Raw genomic sequence first — 27,068 nt, forward strand, 5'->3', positions numbered from 1 at the left:
TTTTTACTTAATCTAGTGTCTTGGTGGCCTCCTGTGACTCCCAGCGGTCTAACATCTGCCCTAATGGGCTCTCCATGGGGATATTTTTCACTTCTTCGTCTTGGGGAATTCCTCTCTTACTTACACACTTTCCCATTTTTAAACTTCTAACTTAAATCCCTTTAAGGTGCCCCTACCCGAATGGAAAATTACTGACAGGCAACACAAAATCCCTTTTTCTTTTCCCTCCTTCCTTTTCCGTGAGGCGGGCGCCCCCACAAATTTGCCTGTTTGATTTACAAAACGAAGGAGGGAACCAAAAACTTAACACACTCCTCAAACGAAACTGCTCAACTCCAACACAAACCTTTTCCCCCCCAATCTAACTTAATCCCTCTCAAATACTCACACCTTCCTTACACTCCAGGGAACAAACACACAAGAATACACTCACACTCGCTCACCCGGGTGATCACACACCTCTTCCCTCCGTCCTCTTCTATGAGGCGGGTGCCCCCACGGATTTGCCCGTTTGTTTCACAAGACGAGGGAGGGAACTACGGCACCAACTCCCTAGGCCTACCCCCTAGGCCAGCCCGATGCCCCGCACTCACTCCTTCAGCACCGACTCCCTAGGCCCACCCCCTAGGCTAGTTCGATGCCAGGGCCCACCCTAGTGGTATGACCCCCTATGTACCCCCATGCCTTGCCTACTCCTGGGCACTTGTTAGGCCACACCAGCCAGGGTATCCCGTACCAGAAGCCCCCTGCGCCAGGACCTTCCTTGGCCTGACCTCCCGCCGGGTTGGACAAATCCTCCCCCGGGTCAGACTGCCCTGTTCTGGTTACGGCCCCTTCCTCGATTTGATCACGGAGGCAGGAAGGGCCCAGGAGACTCCGGTCTGTTCCCCCTATCGCCGTCCGCCCGAACGGGCTTGACCACCTCTCCCCAGCAAAGTGGCCTAGCCGATAAGGATGCGTGTGGGTGTGCGTGGCGCCTATCCTTGCCCTCCACCAAACTCCCCACCCCGGTGCCCTCGGGTGTGGGTTTACAGCCCCCCTCCCTGGGACCGTGGCAGCACGCCACCTATGGCGCTTCTGGCTCGACCCTAGGAAGTCAGGGCCCTCGTGAGCGCTCGATGCCGGCAGTGCCTGGGGGCACCCAGTAACTGCGTGGGACTCACACAATGCCTGGGTAGTCCCCACGCCCGGACCTACCCAAGCTGCTCCGTTTCCTTCGGGGGAACCTAACCCCTCGCGTGCCACTCACACTGGCTATCCCTTGCACGCTCGGGAGGGGCCCTTAATAACCCCGGGAGACGCCTCTTTCACTCCACTTCCTTTCGCTTCCCCCCGTTCCCGGCCGGCCCCCTCGTGGGAGTCCGGAACCGCAGTACTAGGGGTTCACTGTCGCTTTGAGGGTCCGAGCTGCCAGCCCTCGTCTCACTCACACCCCACTTGCTCGTCTCCCACGCCCACCACTGGGGTTCTCACCCTCCGGTGCTCCTCTGTGTCGTTGGTCCCCGAGTTGGTCCCTCTCTGTCTGGATCTGTCCAGCAGTCCTGGAGGCCCAGGAAGGGCGGCCGTCCCAATCCTGGTGTCCTCTTCAGGTGTGGCACAGATCCTGGACGAGCCCCCAGCTGAAATAAATGGGCCAGGAGACCTGCTCCTTTTTAAGGCCTTTATTGAGTGAACAGCTCTGGGTTGGGGGCCCAAGGGGTCGCGCACACCACCGCTGCTCCCACTTGGTGACGCTGAGGAGGAGGAGATCAGGTCCGCTAGGCAGCAGAACCGGGGCTTCTGTCCTCGCGGGCGTGCCCAGGAAGGCGATTTTTGGCTCATTGTCTGGGGTCCTGATTCCGCAGTCACACTCTTTAAGTTAGGGCGGCATGTCGGCGGCTGTTCTGTGGGTCTGGCTATGTCCAGGGACCTCTTGCTGATTGTCCGATCCGGTCCGTGGCCCCAAAGTTGGTGTGGCTCATTTTCCTTGGGGCTCTTTTCGGGATTTCGCGTACAGTTCGCGATTTGCATATTACCGGAGGTGAAGCGGCCGCCATTTTGGGGAGCAGCGGCAGTAAAAAACCCGACGGTCACAAAGTGAAGGACAAGCGAGGCAAGGGGGAAACATAACAAGGGTGCACATAAAGGGGATTTTAACAGGGTTTGAACAGTTAACAGCATTTTAATTAACATTTTCAATATAAAACTGAATTTATTCATAACAGGACTGTAGAGAAAGGAATGTGGAGAGAGGCATACTGGAGCTGGGGCAGCTGTGGGGATAGGAACAGAGACACAGGACAGGACAGGAGCAAGGGGACAGGAGCAAGGGGAAAAGCACCATGTGGATATGGCACAGAGGCCATGAGGCGGGTGAGGGTGAAAAGCCAGGGACCTCATAAAATCAGATGAGCTGGACAGGACAGAACGCACATCCAACCAATATGATTAATGCAACGTTCTCCCCTCTATTTGTGATAAGATGGCAGTTCATATACACTTCCCTATAGTTTACAGTTTACAAAGGCACTCTGATTGGCATGCTAACATTGTTTACCTTTGCCTTAAGGTGGTCAAAATTTCACACTGCAGCTCTACTCTAATTCATGCTCGGATAGCTCATTACTTTGCAGTTACCTTAACATAATTTCTAACTGCGCCACAACTGAATTCTCATTGCACCAAAGGCTTCGAGCCCCCATCAATGCCACTTATCAGGGCCTAGTCTGAGTGGGTAGCTCAAGTCTCACTCCAGACATAAATCATGCTCTCTGTCTCTCAGAAATTCTATAACAATTCCCTCTTTTTTTTCAGAGCTACCCAGGCTGACTTGAAGGCACAGTGCACTATCTTCTGCATACACTATAATAAACACAGTATAGAGACTAAACTAATCATAGTAATAAGTAAAAATACAATAGCAAAATGAACTAAATCTTTGACTCAACTAGCAAAACCTAAAAAATTGAGCCAATTAGCAAACGGAAGGTCTACCATAACAAGTTCCTTCATGTTGTCTTTTAATTGTGATAACTGTGAATTGATTGAAAGTGGTCAGCCAAATTCATGCAGCACATGTCTTCAAATTTTTCATACCCATGTCTTTGTGCTAGAAGAAGGAAATTAGTGGCAGCTCTGTTTTGCAGAACCGCATGATGGGTGTCATCTACATCTGTGTCAAGCTCACTTAACATTTTAGATGGAATATTAATTTACTTTCCTGTCCAGCGGGTGTCATCCCCATCCCTCTCAAGGTGTCCCCTCCCTGAACCCCCCATCCTTACTTGGAGTTCCTTTCCAAGCTACTTCTGTCTCTGCAGCCCCTCTCCTTCATTCCCTCACTGGGCTTTCCCTGCCTGTCTCCGACCATCCTCTGAGTCCCTCACTGTCCCCTGGGGTCTGTCCACCCAGCAGGGCTCTCGTTCGCAGGCGCGTCACTGTGGTCACAGCCCCCCAGGGCACAGGTGGCACTGGGGGACAGCCTGGTGCTGAGCTGTGTGCTGGCTGCAGGGACAGGTCCCCTCTCATTCTCCTGGCACTGGGAGGGCTCGGGGGCACCACTGGGCATTGGCCCCTACCTGGAGCTGTGGCACATTGTGACAGTTGCCAGTATCAGTGCTGAGTCAGCAATGGGGACAGTGTGACCAAGAGTTTCCCCCTGACTGTCACTGTCCTGGGTGAGAAGGACCCTCAGGCTGGGGTTTACCCCAACCACAGCATCCCCATCCCACCTCACCAGGTGCCAGCCCTCTCTCTGTCTCTGCAGTGCCCACGGCCAATGCCACCATCACCCCCGGTCCCCTGGCACACCAGGTGCACACAGGTGACCCCGTGACCGTGCGCTGCTTGGTGCAGGTGGGCTCAGCCCCTGTCACCTTCACCTGGCTGCACAACGGGCAGGAGGTGGCCCAGATCCCCTCCTGGATCTCGGGGACATCAAAGTGGGACATTCAGGCACCTACCAGTGCGTGGCCACCAACCAGCTGGGACAGGATAGACACCATGTGTTCCGGGCACTCAGCCCAGAGTTGACCCTGGAGATGACCCCTTGCTCACCCTTAGTCACAGGTGGGCTCACAAGCAGTCACCAAGCTGTTAATGACCCCCATAGTTCAGGATGACCCTGGTGTGTCCCCATCTGACCCCAGCAGTGGCTGTGAATGTCGGCAGGACCCTCCTGTTTCTGCTCCTGCTCCTGGCTGTCACTAGGGGCTGTGTCTGGTGGCACCGCCGGGGTGGGTGACAATGTGGGGGGATGGGGGTCCTGGAGTGAGAGGAAGCCCCCAGAGTGAGAGCAGAGATCAGGGATCCGGTGCGAATCAGGGCTGCAGTGGGGATCTGGGGGTCCTGTGGTTGGTTGGAGCTGCCGAGGTTCCAGGAAGGTTCAGGGGTCCCAGGGTCCCCTCCATCACCCCCTCCCCTTTTCCTTGCAGCTGCCAGGAAGCCCCAGGACTGGTGAGTGGGGGGGGCTCTTGCGGGGATTCCCTTTTTCCCCCTCCCGAGATACCACCCAACCCCCCCCCACCCTTAACCCCACAGGACTCCCCCAGAGGAGGGGCTGGTGCTGGACCCCCATGTGAGGGGCACTGAGTGGGCAGGGGGTGAGTACGAGGTTGACTGGGACACATCATCCACAACTGTCACCCTCCCACCCTGGTTCCCACAACTGGAATCTCCCCCACAGGTGTCCCCTGGACTTGCCCCAACTCGGGATCCACAAATGACCAATATGGATGTGTCAGGACCCTACAAGGCACAGTGGGACCCCCTGTAACACCCTCAAGAGTGTGCTGTGACACTGGGAGACACTGGCAGCACTCGGGGGCATTGATTCCCCTCAGGGATGTCTACTTCATTTTCAGAGCACCCCTCAGGGCTCCTCATTCCCCCTTCCAGTGCTGGGGTGGGACACAAACCCTTTTCACTCTTATTGTACCCAAAATGAAGGTTTTTGATTAAACTGTGTGAGAAACAAGGCTCACTCTTTAAAATTTGTGAATGTTTAATCAGGGATAAAAGGGACAGTAAACAGTGGGCTGGGTGCTTGGCAACTGCCAGACACCCATGGGTTAACTACAGTTATTCTTATAGACCTGTTCATTGTATTGAAAATACTCAAGAGGGTTATACATATTCAAACATTCTTTCAAGTTTACAAGTTCTGAGAATTCTATTGCTTGGTTTGACCCTTGATCCGTTTTCTTAAAGTACATACCATACTGCAGATTAAGTTTATATATTTTATGTCCTCACAAGGCCCTCCTATTCTGTAGTGTGACAGTTCCTGATAACTGAAGGGTCAGTGGTAAATTCCTCTTTCCATCCTTTCTTTTGATGTTTATTTAGTTGCTTCTTTTCAGTGTTATCATACAGATAAGATACTCCACCAGTACATGAAATCAACATTAGCTATGCCCAGGGTTGGCTATATGATACTTGTATCCCCAGTTGTCTGTTCTGTCTATGCTGGATAATAAGATTTGCACATTTAAGACTGGTTCCAAGAGCAAAGTGGGGAGAGAAGGAGCGTGGAGTTTGTTACAAGAACCGTCACTTGCCTCCTCCTGGACTGTGTTGTCTGTGGATAGACAGACAGCAGGACAGAGCTCTCCTTTGCTTTTAGTTAGTTTTTAACTAGCTGAGGCACAGATGTTCCACGGACTGTGGGTTTTCTTTTTCTTTGGACCTGTTTAAACCTGCTCTGGACTGAACACCAAGAAGAGCACTGGGAGCTCACTTCTGTAGCCCATGGGGCCAGACCTGGGCCACGGCATTTCCAGTGCCAGAGGGACTGATAAGAGACTCAGTAAGCAGAACTAAAGCCCACAAAAGGGACTTTTGTGAGGTTATTATCTCTTTTGGAGTGACAAGAAGTTTTATTTTTTAATACTGTTCAGTTTTTGTACTGGTAAATGCATTGCCTGTTAAATAAATAGTTTTTTCTACTTTTCTCGAAGGAAATATTTTTCCCAAACCAGTTGGGGGAGGGGCCGCTTAAATCTGTTTTTCTAGAGGAAGCCCCCTTAGAGGTTTTCCTCCTAAAATTACCCTAAACCAGGACAAATACAATTTTTTGGCACCCAATGTGTGGCTTGAGAAAGTGGAAAAAATCTGTACTGATTGCATTTTAGTTGTGCTTACTCTATATTAAGATAAAGCAGTCAGTAGCCATGTTGCTTGAATTCATAATGTCTCTCAGGGTGGAGGCCTTCATGTGGTTCTGGTCTCTAGGCTTTTTTGAGGTTTTAATACCTTTCTAGTCCCTAGGATTATTTTCTTATCCAGAAATAGCTCCAGTATTGTCCATAACACGTAGTTTTTACAGCAGCAGACCATGGATTAGAATAACTATTGTACTGGGCTCTTCTGGTTTGAAAGCAAAACCAGTGAGAGACTCCAAGTCAGAAACATAATTTATTGGGAAAAAGGAATAGAGACAAAATACATGCAATAATTCAGAAGGAAGACCACCGACAAAGTCAGAATACAACTTGACGCTCCCTTGGCCGGTGTGGTAGCAGTCCAAATTGGAGTGACTGCAGTCCTCTTAGAGTGGCAGATGTGGTTTCTGTTTGTACAGTGGTCCTGTAGAACAAGTGTATTCAGTCCAGTGGAAAACCCCAGCTATGTCCTCTTGGAAACTTGTGGGAAAGCTCTTTTTCTGTCTAGAAATCCCAGGATATATATAGGTGGGAATTAGGCTTAGCTCCACCACCCTGGGTGGAGCATCTCACAATCGACTGATGTCATTCTGAGTCATGAGGTGTGTCTTTGATCACAAAACTGGCTCCTGGAGAGTTACTTCTGAGTCATGTGGCATTAACAGGAGATAAGGAAAACTGCCCAAAGGGCAACTGCTACACAGATGGTACTAGAAAACATCTTGTCTTTCAATCTCAGACATGGGCTCAGTGATAATCATTTACAGGGAGTTTACAATAGTACTGGAGTCTGTTCAAGATAAGTATAGGTTATGGTTTCTTTGTCCTGCCCAGTGTCCTTGTTTCAGTAGCATGTTTTGGGAGTTTATTAGTAATTGCATCCAGTTTGTTAGAGGAGGAACAGGGGATGAGGCTTTTCAGCCTTTCTTTTCCTTCTTCCTCTTTAAATCTGTTATGCCATTTTTAAAGAGTGTTCAGTTTCCCCTGAATGTTAAAGTTAGCACTGTCCTGGTATTTAATTTGATAAGCTTCCTTTATATGGTCTACAGTTGGTCTAGAATTAGGGCTGAGATATCCAGAAGAGCTGATGAGACCCCTAACCCAGAAGTAGACCCAGGTGTGAAAAATCCTGAGTGGTGTGGAAAATGGGAGGATATGGACCAAACCCTGAAGGAATTTTCTGACCCTGTAGCCTGGAATTTTCCACATGAACAAATTCAGAACCCAGTTGAGGTGGGGAAATACCTGGAAGAGAAGTGCCATGATGACTCTAAGGAGAAAAGTATCATTACAATAAGCTGGGCCTTGACCTATGGTTATCACATACTATTAGCTACTGTAGGACAGCAGATAGAGGCAGGAGAGCAGGGAGGTAAATCAGCAGCTATCCCAGTCACTCAGGCTGCAGCCAACACCCCAGCTGCTCAGGTTGTAGCTAAAGCAGACAACAAGCCTAAACCAGCGCCTAAACCAGCAACTAAACCAAACAGTGCGCCTCAACCAATGGCTGTTGCTCCTACCACGACAGGCAGAAAACACACATTTAAAAGTAATCAACCTGTGGATGGTGATGATCTGGGGGAAGTACCCTCAAAACCAAGAACAAAATCAGCAGTCACTCTTAAGTCCTTTTCCCTGAAGGACCTTTGTGGTCTAAGAAAGAAATACACTCAACAACCTAATAAATCTGTAATTAGTTGATTACTCTGTCAAGGATATTACAAGTGAGACTACAATTCTAGATGGTAGCGAAGTGAGGCATTTAGGATCCCTGTCACATGATCCAGTTATCGACCAAGGAATTATGAGAGGGGCTAACCCTCACAGTCTCTGGGCTCGGGTGCTGGGAAGTGTGGCAAAAAGATATCTGTGTACAGACAATCTCTATATGCAGCAAACCCAGTGGAATACCATAGAACAAGAGATTCAACATTAGAGAAAAATGACAGTGACAGAAATTGTCTTCTCAGATGACCTAAAAACTGTAAATCCAGACTTAGTATCATGTACACCTGTTATGTGGTGAAAATTTGTACGACTTAGACCACAAGAATATGCTCTGTTAACAATAAAGTGGGATAGCATTGAGGGAACCCTGTTTGATATGGCGAAGAAGCTCCATATGCAGATGCTGTGCACGGCCCAACACATGCAAGAATCTGTAGAAACAGGTCTGCGGAAACTAGACGATAAGATAGAGGAGAATCACAATAAACTCAGGGAGGAGATGAAAGAGGGATTTCTCCAAATCTTGGCAATACAAATCAGAGGTTCTGGTACCAAACATAGATGTCCCACAGATGGGGAGAGGAGGCACACCCCATGACCTGAGCTGTAGTTCTTTCTGTGTGATTATGGAGAAAACATGAAGAAATGGGATGGAAAATCTACTGCTGCTCTGGCATGATGGGTACTTGAATTAGAAAACAATAAGACTCAGAGAGGAAGTTCCATCAAAAAAGAAGCAACTCCAGTAGCCTGTAAACGAACTATCATGGATGATGATGATGATATATCAAATCCCCTTGAGGGAACCTCCAAAACATATACCCAGGGAAGGAAGGATCACCAGGCTTAGAGGAGCCCTACCTCTAACTAGGGAGAGGCTAGGGAAAATCCTGTTTTTTGGACTCTGTGGATTTGTTGGCTTGACACATCAGAACCACAAAAATATGAGGCTTTAGTAACACTGGTGCACAGTACATACTAATCCCATCAAGAAAAAGACAGAATCCATTTCTATTACTGGTGTTACAGGGGGATCACAAGATTTGACTTTAGTAGAAGCTGAGGTGTGCCTGACTGGAAATAAGTGGAAGAAACATTCTATTATAACTGGCCCAGAAACCCTATGCATTTTGGGCATAGACTTCCTCCAAAGTGGATATTTCAAAGACCCAAAAGAACTCAGGTAAGCATTTAGGATAGTGGCTGTAGAGGCAGAAAACATTAAGCAGTTAAACACCTGTAGTTTCCTGGACTATCAGAAAACCCATCTGCAGTAGGACTCCTGAAGATAAAAGAAGAATGAATATAAATTACCACCTCAACAGTACACCCCCAACAGTACAGAACAACTCAAGATGCTGTGATCCCCATCTACAAAATGTTCCATGAGCTGAAAAACCAAAGAGTGGTCAGCAAAACCCACTCACCCTTTAACAACCCCATTTAGCCTCTGAACAAATCTGAATGAGAATGAAGATTGCCTGTAGACTATCATACCTTGAGTGAAGTAACTCCACCACTGAGCGCTGCTGTACCAGATATGTTAGAACTCCAGTACAAAGTCCAAGGCAGCAAAATGGTATGGCACTATTAACATTACTAATGCATTTTTCTCTTTCCTCTGGCAGCAGAATGCAGGCTTCAGTTTACTTTCACCTGGGGGGGGCATGCAGTACACCTGGAAGTGACTACCTCAGGGGTAGAAACACAGCCCCACAATCTGCCATGAATTTATCCAAGCTGCACTAGAAAAAGGTGAAGCTCCAGAACATCTGCAGTACATTGATGACATCATTGTGTGGGAGAACATGGCAGCAGAAGTGCCTAAGAAAGGAAAAAATATCATCCAGATTCTCCTGGAAAGAGCAAAATCAAGGGACCTGCTCAAGAGATCCAGTTCCTGGGAGTAAAATGACAAGATTAGTAGTGTCAGATTACCACTGATATCATCAACAAGATCACAACAATGTCTCCACCAATCAACAAGAAAGAAACACAAGCGTTCTCTAAGCACCATAGGCTTTTGTACTTCCCAAGTACAACCAGATTATGAACCCTCTTTACCTAATCACCCACAAGAAAAACACTTTCCAGTGGGGCCCTAAACAGCAACAAACCTTTATCCAGATCAAACAGAAGATCACTTATACAATAGCCCTTAACCCAGTCAGGACAGGACCAAATGTGAAGAACATACTCAACTCTGCAGCCAGGAGCCATAGTCTATCCTGGAGCCTTTAGCAAAAAGTACCTAGTGAAATTCAAGACCAACTGTCACCCTGATTCTTAAAACTTCCTAAAGCCTTCTGAGTTTACATTCCTTTGGAGAACTTTCCCACACAATTTCTGTAAACAACATATTGTTTACATTCTTTTATGGGGGTGGAGAACACTTGATGTACTGGTGGTTTGTCCAATGTCTTTGGAGAGGTGGCCCATTCACTCTCCAATCCAATGTCACCCTTGGGAAGGTATAAAAGACAGAGTCAGATAATAAATGGGCCTTTTTTACCTTGCAAGCAGCAGGTGGCTCGCGTCGTGCTTTCACGTGTCCTACAGCGACAACCAACCACTAAGATTTTGAAATCAAAACTACCAAAGGTCTGAAACCAACTACTCTCCAACAGAAAAGGAAATTTTAGCAGTCTATGAAGGAGTCCAAACTGCCTCAGAGATGATCAGCACTGAAACACAACTCCTCCTAGCACCTCAGCTACTGGTGCTGGGGTGCATATTCAGAACAAAGGTTCCCTCTATCCACCATATCACCAATACCACATAGAACAAATAGATTACCCTCACCACACAGTGCACCTGTATTAGAAGACTAAATCACCCTAAGATTTTGGAGATAATTACAAACTGTCCAGAAGATAAAAACTTTAATCTCACTAACAAAGAGGAACAAGAACAAATAACATGTGCTAAAAAAGCTCTACCATATAACCAACTGCCAGCAAGAGAAACGCACTACCCTCTTTTTACTAATAGATCTTACTGCATTGTAAGGATGAACCGGAAGTAGAAAGCAACCATATGGAACCCCACGCAACAGGTTACACAAAGTACCGAAAAAAAAGGTGAATCAAGTTCAACGTGCTGAATTTAAAGTCAATAAAGTGGCCCTAGACGTTACTGAAAAAAAAGAAGTGACCAAAACTCTACCTCCACACTAATTCATGGGTAGTAACCAATGCTCTGTGAAGTTGTCTAGAAAAGTGGAAAAAGGCTAATTATCATCATAGAAGAAAACAAGTTTAGACTGGTGAGGAGTAAGAAAACATCACTACCAGAATAAAGAAACTACCTGTGAAAATTCATAATGTAGATATCCATATCCCCAGGAATAGAACCAATGAGGAACACGAAAACAATCAACAAGTAGATCAGGCTGCAAGAATAAAGGTATCAAAGATAAACTTAGATTACAACACAAGAGAACGTTATTCCTAACTAAATGAGCTCATGGTGCCTCAGGTCATCAGGATAAAGATACTACCTGTGATAAAGATACTATCTATAAATAAACACAAGACCAAGAAGTGGATTTAATAATGAACAATATTTCTCAGATTATTCATGACTGTGAGACGTGCTTTGATAAAACAAACCAAGCAACTGAAACCCCTCTGGTATAGTGGGCGGTGGTCCAAATATAAGTATGGGGAGGTCTGGCAGATTAACTACATCACAGTACCTCATCACACCAAAGTAAGCACTATGTGCTCATAATAGTAGAAACCACCATTAGATGGTTGGAGACCTACCCTGTACCTCATGGTAGGGCCCATAACACTATCCTAGGCCTTGAAAAACAAATCCCTAAAGGCATGGTACTCCTGAGAGGACTGAGTCAGACAATGGGACTCATTTCAAGAACAGACTTATCAACACTTGGACAAGGGAATATGGCATTGAGTGGATGTATCATATCCCCTACCATGTACCAACTACAAAGAAATTGAAGTACAATGGACTATTAAAAACCACCTTGAAAGTATTAGGTGGGGGATCTTTCAAAAATTAGGAGCAGCATCTGACAAAAACACCTGATTAGATAACAACCGAAGCTCTACCAACCAAGTGGGCCCTGCCCAATCTAAGACCCTGCATACAGTAGACAGAAACAAAGTCCCAGTGGTAGATATCAAGGCTTTATGAAGGAAAACTGTTTAGATCAATTCTGCCTCAAGTACAAACAAACCCATTAGTGGAGTTGTCTTTACTCAAGGACCAGGATACACATGGTAGATAATATAGAAAGATAACACAATGTGTACCTCAGGGAGATCTAATTGTTAACTAAGAGCTCTGTATAAATCACTATTTGCAGACTATTACTACCATTATCTGTGTATAGCTGGATATGTACAATGTATGTGTTTGTAGAGTTAGAATATATATTAGTTTTAATAGTAAGAAGAACATTTGAGGATAAGGGGTGGAATGTCCAAGGTTAACTATATGATGCTTGTATCCCCAGTTGTCTGTTCTGTCTATGCTGGATAATAAGATTTGCACATTTAAAACTGGTACCAAGAGCGAAGTGGGGAGAGAAGAAGCGTGGAGTGTTACCAGAAATGTCACTTGCTCCCCTGCATCCTCCTCCTGGACTGTGTTGTTTGCAGACAGACAGACAACGGGACAGAGCTCTCCTTTGCTTTTAGTTAGTTTTTAGCTAGCTGAGGCACAGATGTTCCACAGACTGTGGGTTTTCTTTTTCTTTGGACCTGTTTAAACCTGCTCTGGACTGAACACCAAGAAGAGCACTGGGAGCTCACTTCTGTAGCCCATGGGGCCAGACCTGGGCCATGGCATTTCCAGTGCCAGAGGGACTGATAAGAGACTCAGTAAGCAGAACTAAAGCCCACAAAAGGGACTTTTCTGAGGTTATTATCTTTTTCGGAGCGGCAAGAAGTTTTATTGTTTAATACTGTTCAGTTTTTGTACTGGTGAATGCTTTGCCTATTATATAGTTTTTTCCACTTTTCTTCAAGTCAATCTTTCTCCCGAACCAGCTGGGGGAGGGCCCACTTGAATTTGTTTTTCTAGACAAAGCCCCTTTAGAGATTTTTCTCCCAGAATTACCCTAAATCAGGACACTATTTCATAAAATTATCTGAGTTATTCTCAAAGTTATCATTTAGTTACACAAATGAAAGCATTAGCTTCTTCTGCAACAGTTAATGTTATAATACAGAGCACATAGTCTCTATTGTGATATTTTGCAAGACTCTAAACTATAATATATTTGTCATGGTAAAATATATATTCTACATAGGGATTAGGGTAAAAAGGTTGACAAATTGGAGTGTTTAAAAGGAAATTAAGACGTGATTACAAACAGTAGTTTATCAAAATAATTTGGAAAAGCCAATATAATAGTGAAAGCCAATGACGACATAATTATTTATAACAGGGCGAAGGTGTATTAAAGGTTTTATTTGACTTCTCCTTATCCTGCTCTGATTTTATGAGCAATAAATTTGTTTAATATCTCTAATTCCAAGGCTGTTTTACCTGTGATAGGATTTGATGAGTGATCTCTGCTGGTCCTTGTCTCAACCCAAGAGCCCTTTGTTCAATTTTCTCTCCCCATTCAGGTACCATAGGCAGTGAGAGAGCGGCATATGGTGGGTACAGGGCATGTGGCAAGGCAGGAAGAAGGAGGAGGGTCCAGGTCAGGTTGTTGAGCAGAGTGTTGTGGGATTTGTAGTAGTTTTGTGGTTCTCTCAGACCCTTGGGGACAGAGACAAAATTATCAATTTCTGTATTTCTGGACTGGTTCCCTCTCAGCTGCCCCTGCAGGGGGGTTTCCAGCCAGCCCTGCCCTAAAAACCATCCAAGGCCCTCACAGAGCCACTACTTGGGCTCCCTTTGGGTTTTGTGCTTCTTGCAGGGCTGACCAAACCACAGCCAGGCCACTTCGCCCTCAGAATTCTCACCTCTGCAGCAGCTCTAAAGCTGCCAGAATCAAAGCCAAGGGGGCTGGGGGGACCCTCAGGTCCAGGCTGCCACCTGGGGCTGGCCAGAGCAGGGCTGGCCAGTGGCCACCCCTGTGCAGTGGGGCTGGGCCATGGCTGGGCTCCAGCCTTGGATGGCCACTGGCTTCAAGGAGCAGGAGTTTGGGGCTCCTTCCTGCATGGGGCTCCATTTCCGAGCTGCTCTTTCTGGTTCAAATCCTGCATGATGAGCAGGAATGGAGAAGCCTGGAACAGAATTTCTTCCAAAACCCAATAAACTTCCTTCTGCTGCATGAGAGTGAAAGTGTTTAGGGGGCACAGCTGTACACCCCCATCCCCAACAGACTCTTCACCCTTCCCTGCCCCCCCCACACCCCATTTTCCCACTCCCCCCAACCGATTCCCTGCTTAGGTGCTCCTCAGGTTTGCTGAGCTGGGAACTGGTGGTAAAGGGACATGGCACAAAAGTGAGGAAAATAAGGAAGAAAGAGAAAGAGAGGAAAAAGTCAAGGGCAGAGTTACCTAGGACCCCCACGTGATGCCTGCCCAGGAAATGAGCATCTGTGAATGCCCCCAGCCTTGGTGACCCCCATTCACATGGCCCCCCCACCCCTGGTGACTCCGCCTCCTCAAGACCCCCATTCCACAGGGACCCCATTCTCCTGGACATCCATCCCTGGCTCTCCAAAACCCAAAAAGCAGCCCACTTCTGGGAAGCCCATGTCCCACTGATCCAGGGACAACCTTGTCCCCAGCCTGTCCCCATCCTACCCACAGTCTGTCCCCAGCTTGTGGCCACCCTGCCCCCACCAAGTGTCACAGTTGAGGCATGGCGGGAATGAAAGAACTGCAGTCAGAAGGCCATATGAAGTGATCTCAACTGATTTATTTCAAATACATCGCTCTTTTTATAAAGAGCATCATGCAGATTAATTTCGTTGGTCTTAAAGTAAAAACATCTCAGACCATTGGTGTGCTCTGAATGATGCACAGTGGCAAAACATATCTACAAATAATGTGAACAACAAGAGAGATAATTATTTACATTCCTTTGCAACTCTTTCCCAGGCCCTAGCCTGGCAGAAACCTCTCCTTTCTCTCTGACTGAACTGAGAATACCCATAACCATGGGCCACCTACACGTGGGGATGAGACGTGACCTCGCTTCCTTCCCCTTCATCCAAAGAGCCACCATCCAGGGGAGCGGTGGCCACAGCAGCCAGGGACAGCCAGTCCACATGGCTGGGGACACCGGGATGGCTGGGAAGGTGGCGCTGCTCCTGTGGGGTGAGTGCCCCGGGCACGGGCCTGACAGCCCAGGGATGGGCCCTGGTGGGGAGGGGGCACAGGGGGGCTGTGGGGTGCCATGAGGTCCCCAGTGCCAGCAGTGCCAGTGCAGGAGGTGACCAGGGTCATGGGGTGACTGTGGGGACAGGACAGGCGGTACAGGGCTGGAGGGACAGGAATGTGGGGAGAGGCATTGTGGGGTTGGGGCAGTTGTGGGGACAGGGACAGTGACACAGGGATGCCAGGACAGGGACAAGGGGAGAAGCACCAGGTAGATGTCCCAGGCCATGGGGACAGAGGCTCTGGGGCTCTTGGGAGTGACCTGTGCCAAGCACAGAGTCCCCATCAAGACATCTGTGCCACACCAACATCCCCATGGGGACAGTTTGGGAAGAGCCCCTACAATCCATGTCCCTGTGTGCTGCTGTCTCCACAGTGCCACCCCCACCCAGCCCTGTCCCTTCTCCCTTCCAAGGCCAAGACCCTTGACCTCACTGGTGACTCCTCGGCAGATGTCATGTTCCTGCCCCGCTGTACCCAGCCCTTTGTTGGCCCTGGCAGGCTGGTGTCCCCTGTCACCCACAGGTGCCCAGACCACCCAGCTCCTTGTGGAGCCCCCCTGGATGTTGATGGTGCTGTGAACCCAGTGACACTGACCTGCCAGGGCTCGGGGATGGCCGATGCAACCACCTGGTACAAGGAATGGCAGTGCTGGGGAGAGCAGGAACGTGAGCATGTTACCGTCACTGAGAGACACACCTGCACGTGCGACAGACTCAGCAATGGGCTCAGCCCTGTGTGAGATGGTGAGGGAGTTCTGAATATCCCCAGCCTGGCACCCGCGGTTTCCCCAAGGCTCTGGGTGGGGTCTGCTCCATGGGCCATCTCCTGGTGTGACCAGAGCCCATCCCCTGCACATGGGCACATCCCAGAGACTCCCAGTGCCAGAGGACCCTGTTTGTGGAATTGGGGATCCCTGGTGCACTGGGTGTGACCCAGTATGGGTGTTGTGGTGGCATTGGGACCCTCCAGGTCCCCAGGTGTGACAGGTCCTCTGTGTTCCACAGCCCCATTGGTGCTGTAGGTGCAGGCGTAGGCGCTGCTGGAGGACAACACGGTGACACTGCACTGCCGGCGCTGGCAGGACAACTCGGTGTAAGATGCCATCTGAAGACCCTTGCTCATTTTGCCTGCCGATTGCCATGAGAAGGAACTCCCTTCCCCCACTGCAGTTCTGGCTTGGAGAAGGCAACATGCAGGTACAGCCGCTGTACTGTCACGCCAGCTGTTCCGAACAAGGCCCAGCAAGAACTTGGCAAGGAGTTGGCAAGGACTTGGCGAAGACTCAGCGTGGACCCAGCACAGGGCGGCCTGCTGCAATTCCTGCTTCACTCTTCACCTTTAAGCCAAATGAACTGGTGGTCTCTCACTGAAGACCCCTCATCTGCTTTGTTACCACCGTGACAGACAGAGATCAAGAACCCTCTCCCCGAGGACTGAGACTGAGACCCCTACCACAGGGAATAGGAGAAAATGGTGGTATAACCACAATTGACATGACCTGCTCCTCTCCAGTAACTTCAATGGACTTATTCTTCATTGTGTTTGTTCTGCCTGGATGATTTTCTGTAGATTCACCTGTTCCCCCCACAGCAATTTCAATAGACTCTCATTGTTCTGTATGTTCCCCCCTTTTTCCCTCTGCGGACTATAACTGGACCCCTGGGTTGGGTAGGACTTTGGAGACTCTCCCTAACACAACAAGACAGATCCCCATCTTCCGGACCAGTGAGGACCTCGCCTGTGTTGGTAGCTATTCCCACGCCCTCTTCTCTCTCTCTCTCTCTCCTTTTTAGTTCTTTTCTGACCCCACTGTTGCATTTATTGTTTTGGTCCGTAATAAAGGTGCATTTGTTGTGATTAAACTGATGGTCCCATGCTGTTTGTCTTTTGCACTTTGGGATTGGCTAACGAACCATCACGACACCCCACTATAAGTGGATCGAGACACTCGGTCAGCTCAGTGTCCTTCTACTATGAGGAGAAGAAACTGCGGTAGCTCCATGATGGGACCGTGCTGTCCCTGTCCCATCTGCAGCTGCACCACAGCCGCTGCTACAGATGCAAGGGCCAGGTGAAATCCAGGGTATCATGGGGATGGGAAGAGTCCGCACCGGTGACAGTGCACAGTGAGCAGCCCACAGCTGCCACCCCCACAGCCTCTCCCCAGGCACTTGGGTTCACAAATCCCCCTCCCCTCTCCTTCCCAGAGCTCTTCACTATGCCAGTGCTGGAGGGTCCCCTTGAGCCCACCAAGGGGTCCCCCCTGACTCTCAGTTGCCTCAGCACCCCCATCCCCTGCGGCCCCGAGCCCCCCTCCTGCACATGTTCTACTGGGACGGGCAGGTGGTGTGGGGCCTGCAGGGGTCCCCACAGCTGCTGGTGCCCACTGTGGGGGTCTCCCACTCAGGGAATTACAGCTGCAAAGTGTGCTCTGAGGGGGAAGCTGTGTGGAAGAGCAGCGCCTGGCTCTGCGTCACAGTGTGCAGTGAGTGTGGACATGGGCACAGGGAACTCCCACAGCCTGCTGGAATTGCCTCCATTAGTGCCCAGGTCCACTCCATCCCTCACTGGTTCCCTTCACCCATATCTGAGTCAAGCCTACCCCTCTCTGAGGTTCCTCCACGATCCCCAAGTCCCACCATCCGTTCCCTTTGTTCCTATACCCTCACTGGGGTCACCCCATCTCCCTCTCCAGATGTCCCCTCACTGAAGTCCCCATCCTTCCTTGCACCCCCTCCCCTCACCCCCCCCCTCCCCCAGCTCTACAACCCTCTCCCTCTCTGGGCTCTCCCTGCCCCTCCCCAACCACCCTCTGAGTCCCTCACTGACCCCTGGTGTCTCCCCATCCTGCAGGGGTTCCACCCTTGGGGATATCTCTGTTGGCACAGCCCACTGGGGGGCAGGTGGCACTTTGGGACTGCCTGGTGCTGCGCTCATGGTGACTGTGGTGACAGGTTCCCTGTCCTTCTCCTGGTACCTGTGGGGGGCTTGGGGGCACCGCTCGACACTGGCCCCCGCCTGGATCTGCAGCACGTTGGGGTCAAGGGCAGCGGCTGTAACCAGTGTGGGGACAGCGTGGCCAAGAGTGTCCCCCTGAATGTCACCATCTTGGGTGAGAGGAACCCTTGGGCAGAGGGTAACCCCACCCACAGCACTCCCATCCCACCTCACCATGTGCCAGCCCTGTCTGTGTCCCCGCAGTGCCTGTGGCCAATGCCACCATCACCCCCGGTCCCCTGGCACACCAGGTGCGCGCAGGTGATCCCCTGACCCTGCGCTGCTCGGTGCAGGTGGGCTCAGCCCCTGTCACCTTCACCTGGCTGCACAATGGGCAGGAGGTGGCCCAGAGTCCCCTCCTGGAGCTCAGGGACATCGATGTGGGACATTCAGGCACCTACCAGTGCATGGCCACCAACCAGCTGGGACAGGATGAGCACCACATGTTCCGGGCACCCAGCCCAGAGCTGGCCCTGGAGGTGACAACACAGGAACAGGGCACAGGTGGGCTCAGAGAGGGTCACACGGGGCATACAGGATCCTTACACTTCAGGGTGACCCTGATGTGTCCCTCTCTGTCCCCAGCAGTGGCTGCAGGGGTCAGCAGGTCCCTCCTGATCCTGGTCCTGCTTGTGGCTCTCTTCGGGGGATGTCACTGGTGGCACCACCTGGGTGGGTGACAATGAGGGAGAATGGGGGTCCTAGGGATAGAGCTGAAGCCCCCCCCCCCCCCCCCCCCAGAGTACAGGAGCCATAGGGTGGCACCAATATTTCCTTACTTGGTTGAAGCTGAATCCCAGAGATGTCATCTGGGTGTCCTGGGGGATTTGGGGAGGTCCTGCAGGGTTTTCCAGGGAAGCTGGGGGTTCTATCAGTGGTTTGGGGGAGTCTGGGAGCTTGGGGGGTTCAAGAGGTGATTCAAGGCTTTTTGGGGGCTTCAGGGATGCTCGAGGCTGCCAGGGACAGTCAGAGGTCTCAAGAGTGTTCAGGAGGATTCCACAGCCACCCCTCTCCCTTTCTTTTGCAGCCCTCAGGAAGCAGCAGGAAAGGTGAGTGCGGGGCTCCATGTCTGATCCCCCATTTTACACTTGCTGTGACCCTCCCCACCCCCACACACAACCCCTTATCCCTGCAGGGCCCCCCCAGAGGCCTTGGCCCCCTCAGAGGCAGGGGCAGTGCTGTACAGCCAGGTCATAAAAACCAAGAAGGCAGGGGGTGAGTACGGGGGGCAGACAGGGACATGTCACCCATGGGTGTCACCTCCCACCCAGGTTCCTCCAACTGGTGTCTTGCAGTGCTCCCTGTGCCACATCCCCCCAGGTGACCAACACGGAGCTGCCAGGACCCCACGGGCAACAGCAGGACCCTGATGACATCTACGAGAACATGCTGTGACATTGGGGAGCACTGGGGGCACTGGAGGTCCATGTGCGAGGGCACCCTCCATGTGTGTCCACCCTCCAGTTCCTGTGGGTGCCCACCGTGCTGGGGGGTGGACATGAATGGGGGGAGTCCCATATGGGGCTGCCCAGAGCTCCCCATTCCTGTGCTCCCAGCACCCCCAGGGGCTCCCCATTCCTTTCCCCAGTACCAGAGGGCTCAGCACCCCTGTCCCTCTCATGGGACCGAAAATGCAGCTTTTTGATGAACGAAGGGGAAATGGTTTTTGTTTGTTTAGCTCCTGTTCAATTCAGGGAGGAGGAAGGTCCCGATCAGGTTGTTGAGCAGATTAGTGTGGGATTTACAGGATTTTTGGGGCTCTGTCTTGGTTTGAAAAGACAGGTGGCTTTTAAGATAGGTAGGCACTTCTATTGAATGGAAAATATAACCCCCATCCCTCTGAATTATGATAATTTTGGAATTAAGGAACTCTCAAGTAAAGATATGGGAGTAGGGATAACAGTCCTTTATTAGGAAAAAATTAAAAAAATAAAAATAAATTTTAAAAATTGTTATAGATGAATAATGAAATTATTTGCTCTTGCAATTAAGTGATGAATATTAAGAGAAGCTTTATTGATGTATTGTTACATTATTGTAACTATATTGTTGATTAGATGTCCTCTGTTCTCCCCATAGTTCCCTTTCCGCCCCCCCCCCCCCCCCCTCTGTATTGTTGCCACTGAGTTATTTAGGACAGGTAAAAGGAAGGTATGTACATGCTGCCCTTGCAACATGCAAGGGGCAGTTGATAATGGAAGAGCTTGTTGCTAGTGGGGGGAGCACAGCATGACAACACCTGACCTTCCAATCAAGTTGCGAGAAAGCAGAGTCCACCGATAAACGGCAAAGAAGAGTTGACCGACAGACTTTGGGAGGGGCCAGGGTTGGCTGATGCAACCCGCAGAGGTATAAAAGGCAAAGAACCCATCTTGAAGATGAGCCACATGGTAGGCAGCCACCGGGGGGGGGTTCCCAGGCCTGTTTTTCCTTATTTAGTAATTTTGTTGTATTTTTGCTAAGGTTTAATAAACCTGTTAAAATTTTTAAGTGAGCAGTTGTTTCTCATAAAAATAAAAATAAAAATAAAAATAAAAATAAAAATAAAAATAAAAATAAAAATAAAAATAAAAATGAAAATGAAAATGAAAATGAAAATGAAAATGAAAATAAAAATAAATAAAAATAAAAATAAAAAGCAGTTATTTAAACACCGACTGAATCAGAATACAACCTGACAGCCTGTGGGTCAGGATGTTGGTAGCAGTTCATTAAATCCTGCCTGGGTGCCTGTCCCAGGGGTGGCACATCCTGGACACCCCTGTCAGTCCAAGGCTGGGTGTTGCAGAGGATAGATAGATATGATTGTTATCTTAGCTAGCCGAATGTCACTTCTACCCTTGGATGAATCCTGGAGTGAAATGGACTGTTCCATCCTACCCCCCAAAAGATTGTGGCTCATCCCACACCCCTGTACCTGCCCCAGAAGCATCAGAGTCTGTAACCCCATTGGCCCATGCCTTGTCCCAGCCCACCTAGGAGCCCCTGAAAAGGGGGCTCCGAGGGGCCATGCAGCCTCTTGGCCCTCTCCTCCTCTCTTGGACTTCCTCCCCGCCCTGGGGCTTCCCCTCTTCTAAACCCTCTGTTTCTCTCTCCCCTCTCCCGTCCTTCTAAGCCCAGCCACGTGCTACGCCTGAGAGCACGAGGCTCGGGCATTCCTGAATCCTCCAATAAACCTCTCTCCCCAAGAGCAAGCTTCAGAGATCTTTGCCTCTACACCCCCACCGTGCAGGAGAATAATCATGTCACAGCTGGGGCCCAGCCATGGCCCAGCCCCACTGCACAGGGGGTGGCCACTGGCCAGCCCTGCTCTGGCCAGCCCCAGGTGGCAGCCTGGACCTGAGGGTCCCCCCAGCCCCCTTGGCTTTGATTCTGGCAGCTTTAGAGGTGAGAATTCTGTGGGGGAAATGGCCTGGCTGTGGTTTGGTCAGCCCTGCAAGAAGCACAAAACCCAAAGGGAGTCCAAGCAATGGCTCTGTGAGGGCCTTGGATGGTTTTTAGGGCAGGGCTGGCTGGAAACCCCCCCTGCAGGGGCAGCTGAGAGGGAGCCAGTCCAGAAATACTGAAATTGATAATTTTGTCCCTGTCCCCAAGGGTCTGAGAGAATCACAAAACTACTCCAATTTCCACAACACTCTGCTCAACAACCTGACCTGTACCCTCCTCCTTCTTCCTGCTTTGCTCTGCGTGAACAGTGGCCGGATGCTCCACACCCACCACAGCCTCTCTCTCACTGCCCATGGTAGCTGGATGGGGAGAGAAAATTGAACAAAATATTCCTGGGTTGAGACAAGGACCAGGAAGGATCACTCATCATCACAGGAAACACAGGCTCAGAATTAGCAATATGAATTGAATTTATTGGTGACAAAATCAGAGCAGGCTAAGGAAAAGTTAAATAAACCCTTCAAAACACCTTTCTCCCACCCCAAACTCCTTCCTGGGCTCTCCCTCCTCCCTCCATTGGCACAGGGAGGTGGGAACAGGGGCCCTGGGCAGTTCAGCACAGGATGTTTCTGCTGCTGCTCAGCCAGAGCAGTCACAGTCCTTGCCCTGCTCTACCAACGTGGGGTCCCTGCCTTCCATGGGAGACCCTTCTCCAGGGATTTCTGCAGTGGGAGACTTTCCCATGGATTGCAGCTCTGCCCCAGCTGCTCCAGGCTGGGGCCCTTCCTTGACTGGGCTCAGTGCCTCGGGAACTGCTCCAGCAGGGGCTTCCCATGGGCTCACAGCCCCCTTTGGGCATCACCTGCTCAGCTGGGGGCTCCTGCAGGGCTGCAGGTGGGTCTCTGCTCCCCAGGGACCCCCATGGGCTGTGGGGGAATCTCTGGAGCCCCTTGTGCCACTCCTTCCTCCCTGCAGGGCTGTTCGTCTCCCAGCCTCAGTAGGAAAAACATGTTCACACTCCTGTGAAAATTTTAAAAATTGAAGAAAGGACAATAGGACACAAGGACCATAGAGTAAAGGTTATTACGGCCGGGTGCATCTTGACACTCAGCCAAGAGCGCACTGTCACCTTTGGGGATACCTCTTAAATACCTTTTCCCTTACACCAGCCTGTTGTATAGTCACTGACCCTTATGCATAGTAAACTTTTCCCTAACTAGTTTACATGTTCCATGAACTATTTAACATATTTCCTCCTTGGATCTGCCTTTTTAGAGCATGTGTATTTGTTGGTTGTGGTTTTAGTCCATTCCTATCACCTCCAGTTTTTTGACCTTGGTCCATGTCCATCCACACTGTCTTCAGACAGTGAGTGCTGATAGTTGGCAAATCTGCAGCGGGAGTCCTTATCCTATGTTCATTGGATGTTACCCCACCCCAGCAGGCATTTTAACACAAACATGCTTTTATCAGGTATTTCACTAGTATGTCTAAGCTCAATTAACAACAGAAATAAAAATTATATCTTTATAACAAAGTTAACACCACACATATAAAATCCATTGTAATATTTGGAAAAAGCCAATATTATACTATGTATCTATAACACTCAAGCTTCTCTTGGCTGCCACAATTTCATCTCTGCCTTCCCTTGGATTTGCCCTTCCCAGCTCCATACCAACTCCCCCTGTCCCCCATCCCCCATCTGCTCCAGGACATGCAGTGAGTCCTGGAAGCTGCTGGGGGCACTGCCATGGCAACATTCAGTCCCAACATGTCGCGATGGTGGCTTTGGGCATGCTGTCACAATCGGTTTAGACACATGCTAACCGTCAGTCCCATCACATTGGGATGTTGGCTCCAGGACATCGTCATACCTCCCACGCTCTGTGACAGCGCCATGGCAGCTGCAACTGCCGGCTCAGAATCTCAGCCCCTCTGTCTGGAAAACTCCTCCCGGGGGTCCCTCCTTCCCTGCCATCAGCAGCTTCACCCACCAGGATTTCAGTCCCTCCTTCCCAAGGTCTGTCCCCATTTCCCCCTGACCCCCAACCCCTCTGGCACCTTCGGTCCATGACCCAAGGGTATGTCTTGACCCAGGGTCCAGAGCTCCTCCCAGGATCAGTCGGTGTCCAAGGAGCACTGAGTGTGGGGATTTCATATCCCTCACATTGTCCTTTCCCACAGGTCACGGGCTACAGCAGCCCCATTGTGATCCTTCAGGATATGCCCAAACAGCCTGAATTGCAGTCCTCCATCAGATACAAACCAAAGAGCACCAGAATCATCACCAGGGACCTTATCCGGAGCCTTGTGTAAGCCATTGCCCAAGCCCTGAGGGGTTTTGGGGGTATGGGTGTCAGTGCAGCATTCCAAAATCTCTGGGATTGGCAGTGTGCCCTGGCCACCCCCAGGGATGCTGCCCCCTGCATCCCAGCCTGGTGCCACTTTCACCACACTTTCCCTTCCTGCCTCACCCCAAAACAAGACAGCCAGGTCCCCACGGCTTCCCCAACACTTCCCAAATTGATCTGGGCTGGCTTGGTGGCTGGGCAGCTCAGGGAGCACAGGGAGCTGTTGGCATCTCCATGCCACTGAGCTCTCTCCCTGGGCTCCCCAGCATTCCCCAAGAGAGGCCCAAACCATCTCTCATCGTTGGAGAAAAGGAATACGAGAGGATCAAGGAATCAGCTCGAGCCCCGACTGAGGTGGAGCACTGGGACAGGCTGAAGACCCTGAGAGCCAGACAGGAGGCAGCTTTCGTAGGCATTTCCCTTCCTGCTTCCCCTTTTCCTTCTCCACAGCTGGGTTTGAGGGGTGGTGGCTCCTGCAAGGGACCCTCCCTCTGTCCACCACATTTTGGGGCATAGGGGAGGCTGCAGGGCTCAGGGCTCCACTGAGAGCTGGGCAGCATCCCTGAAATTATGCCCAGCACTGCCAGCCTTCCAAAGGCACAGGATATCTGCCCAGAGGTGTGGGGAGGGGTGCCCATGGCTGTGCCAGGGGCGCATGAGCCCAACATGTCCCCACTCAGTGCTGGGAATGCAGCACCTGAAGTGTGACCCCTGTGGGCCCTTGAGAAGGTGTCCAGGATTGGGCAGTGCTGTCTGTCCCTGCAGGAAGCCCTGAAAAAGGCCCAGATTGAGGAGCAGAGAAAGGCAGAACTGGAAGACAAGAGGGACCATCGGAGAGATGTGGAGGAGGTGCTGCAGCAGGAGGAGAAGAAGCTGCTGCAGCGGGCAGCAAGGATGAGGTTGGAGCAGGAGGAAGACGTGCGGGAACTGAACGCGGTAGGGCCAGTGCTCCCCGCTGTCACCTGGCACTGCCTGAGCCTTCCCTGCTCCTCGTGCTCCCAGGCTCTTCCTCTCCTTCCCTGGCCCTCCCTGCTCCCTGTATCCCAGTGCAGCTCCAAGCCACAGACCCCTCTTGTCCCCGCAGCTGTTCCTCAATGCCAAGTGCAACATGATCCGGGACAAACAAGTCCTGGAGAAGCAGATGATCCACAAGGAACTGGTGGAGGAGGAGAAGCGCCTGGACAAAATGATGGAAATGGAGCGGGAGAAGGGCATGGAGGTCCAGGAGGAGCTGGAGCGCCAGAGGAAGCAGGAGCTGATAAGGTGGGCAGAAGGCTCCCTCTTCCCCATGGAGGCATCTGGCCCATTCCAACCACACCAGCCCTATCCATGCCAGCGTTCCCATGATGGGGAGCAGGATGGAGCCAGAGGAAACCCTTCTGCTCTCATATTCCCAGAGCCCGGCATGACATTGTGAAACAGATGGAGCAGAGGGCAGAGGAGCAGGCATTGAGGGCTGAGGAGCTGTACCAGGAGGGCCAGAGGCAGCTGGAGCGACTGGAGCAGATGAAGAGGGAGGATCGGAAGGTGGGAGCAGAGAAGAGGGAGGTGCAGTGAAGTTTCCACCGGCTGGAAAGATATTGGCAGAGCTGGATCAGCCGCACAAAGGGAGTAGGGACAGCAGCCAGCAGGGTCAGAGCTCTCGTCCCTTGGGGACATTGTGACATCCCAGGGAGGTGGCCCAAAGCCTGCCTGCCCTGAGTGAGGAGGAGGAAGGACCACTCAGCTTGGTGGTCTCTAACCCTGCATGGCATTTCCAGGCCTGGGAGCAGAAACAGGAGCGATTAAAGCAAATCCATGCAGATATTAAACGTTTCAACGTGGAGAGCCAGAGGCTGAAGGATCAACAGTGGGAACAGGACAGGCTGGAGGACGAGCAAGTGCTGAAGCAGCAGCGGCAGAAGGCTGTAAGAGCAGCGGGCTCCTGGTGGGGTGGGCAGGGGCTGCAGGAGCTGTCCTGGGGCTCTGTCTCATCCCAGGGTTCTGTCCCACAATCTGGGACTCTGTCCCATCCCGGGTATCTGTCCCCCATAGGAGCGCAAGGCTGCCTTGGAGGCAAAGCAGCAACAACTGCGCCTGGAGAAGGAAAAGGAGCTGGCCCAGCTCAGGGTCACACAGCAGCGGGCCCAGGACTGGCAGGCAGAGCAGGTGAGTGGCCCAGGCACAGGTGACGTGCTCCCCTGCCACTGTCCCTGTCATCACCCCAGCACCCCTGGATGTGGGGGGTCTGCAGGACCAGCCCCTGGAGCCAGGGCATGTCCTGGAGCGGTGCTGGCAGAGCCGAAGCCACGGCCAAGGGCTTCCATAGCTGCCCCTGAGGGGAGCCCAGCACTGTCCCCTATTTGGGCAGGATGCTCTGAGGGCCAAGAGGAACCAAGAGGTCGCAGACCGGGAATGGCGGCGGCGGGAGCTGGAGAAGGCACGGAAGAAGGCTGAGCTGGAGCAGCAGCTGAAGCAGGACCGGCTGGAGCAGGTGGCCCAGAAGGAGCAGTACCTGGCCATGCAGGTGGAGCAGGACCGCCAGGAATTCCAGAAGGTGCTCAGGTGAGGCACACAGGACTGAGGGATGGCTGAGGCAGCGGCCAGGTGGCTCCTAGTCCCAGCTAGTGGCTCTGGAGACTCCGGTGCCAGCCCAGGTGCTGTGCCAGGTGTGGGGGGCTGTGGCAGGGTCCCTGAGCCAGCCCGCTCTCCTGCAGGGCCCATCAGGAGCAGCTGGAGCGGGAGAAGCTGGAGTGGGAGCAAAGAGAGCTCCGGCAGCGTGCCCATGCTGAATATCTCCGGCAGCAGATCCAGGAGCTGCAGCAGCAGCGGCAGCGGGAGCGGGCGGCCCTCATTGCCGAGGGCCGGCAGCAGCAGCAGGAGGTCCGGCAGCGCAGCCAGCGCCTCGCCCAGTTCAGGCAGCAGAAGCTGCAGGAGTTCAGGTCAGGGGCTGCCAGTGCTGCTTGCCTGGGCTCCTGGGGCCCTCCGAGTCCTTCCTGGTGTCCCAGCCTGGGCCACCTCCCAGCTCCCTCGGTATCCTCAGCAAACGGGACCTACTGTGGGGCCATGGTCTCAGATCCATCGGGACCCTGATGGATTCTTTCCTCTGCAGAGCCACTGGAATGCCTGAAAAGTACTGTGCCCAGGTGGAGCACAAAGCCGACAGCTGA

The 27,068-nt window shown here is 51.3% G+C and overlaps 1 protein-coding gene across 1 annotated transcript; it reads left to right on the plus strand.

Moving 5' to 3' along the window:
- Positions 1-2,321: 2,321 nt before the first annotated feature.
- On the plus strand, positions 2,322-27,068 carry LOC110471571 (cilia- and flagella-associated protein 45). The gene is made up of 20 exons (XM_077789294.1): positions 2,322-2,352; positions 3,746-3,943; positions 4,413-4,434; positions 15,704-15,916; positions 18,136-18,293; positions 18,383-18,682; positions 18,764-18,850; positions 19,206-19,227; positions 19,314-19,393; positions 20,435-20,568; positions 23,753-23,880; positions 24,186-24,327; positions 24,685-24,855; positions 25,004-25,182; positions 25,317-25,446; positions 25,680-25,826; positions 25,954-26,067; positions 26,270-26,463; positions 26,616-26,840; positions 27,011-27,068. Exons 1-20 carry the CDS (start codon positions 2,322-2,324, stop codon positions 27,066-27,068), a joined length of 2,733 nt encoding a protein of 910 aa, XP_077645420.1.

This window comes from Lonchura striata, chromosome 33, assembly GCF_046129695.1.
Source record: "Lonchura striata isolate bLonStr1 chromosome 33, bLonStr1.mat, whole genome shotgun sequence".
Lineage (NCBI taxonomy): Eukaryota > Metazoa > Chordata > Aves > Passeriformes > Estrildidae > Lonchura > Lonchura striata.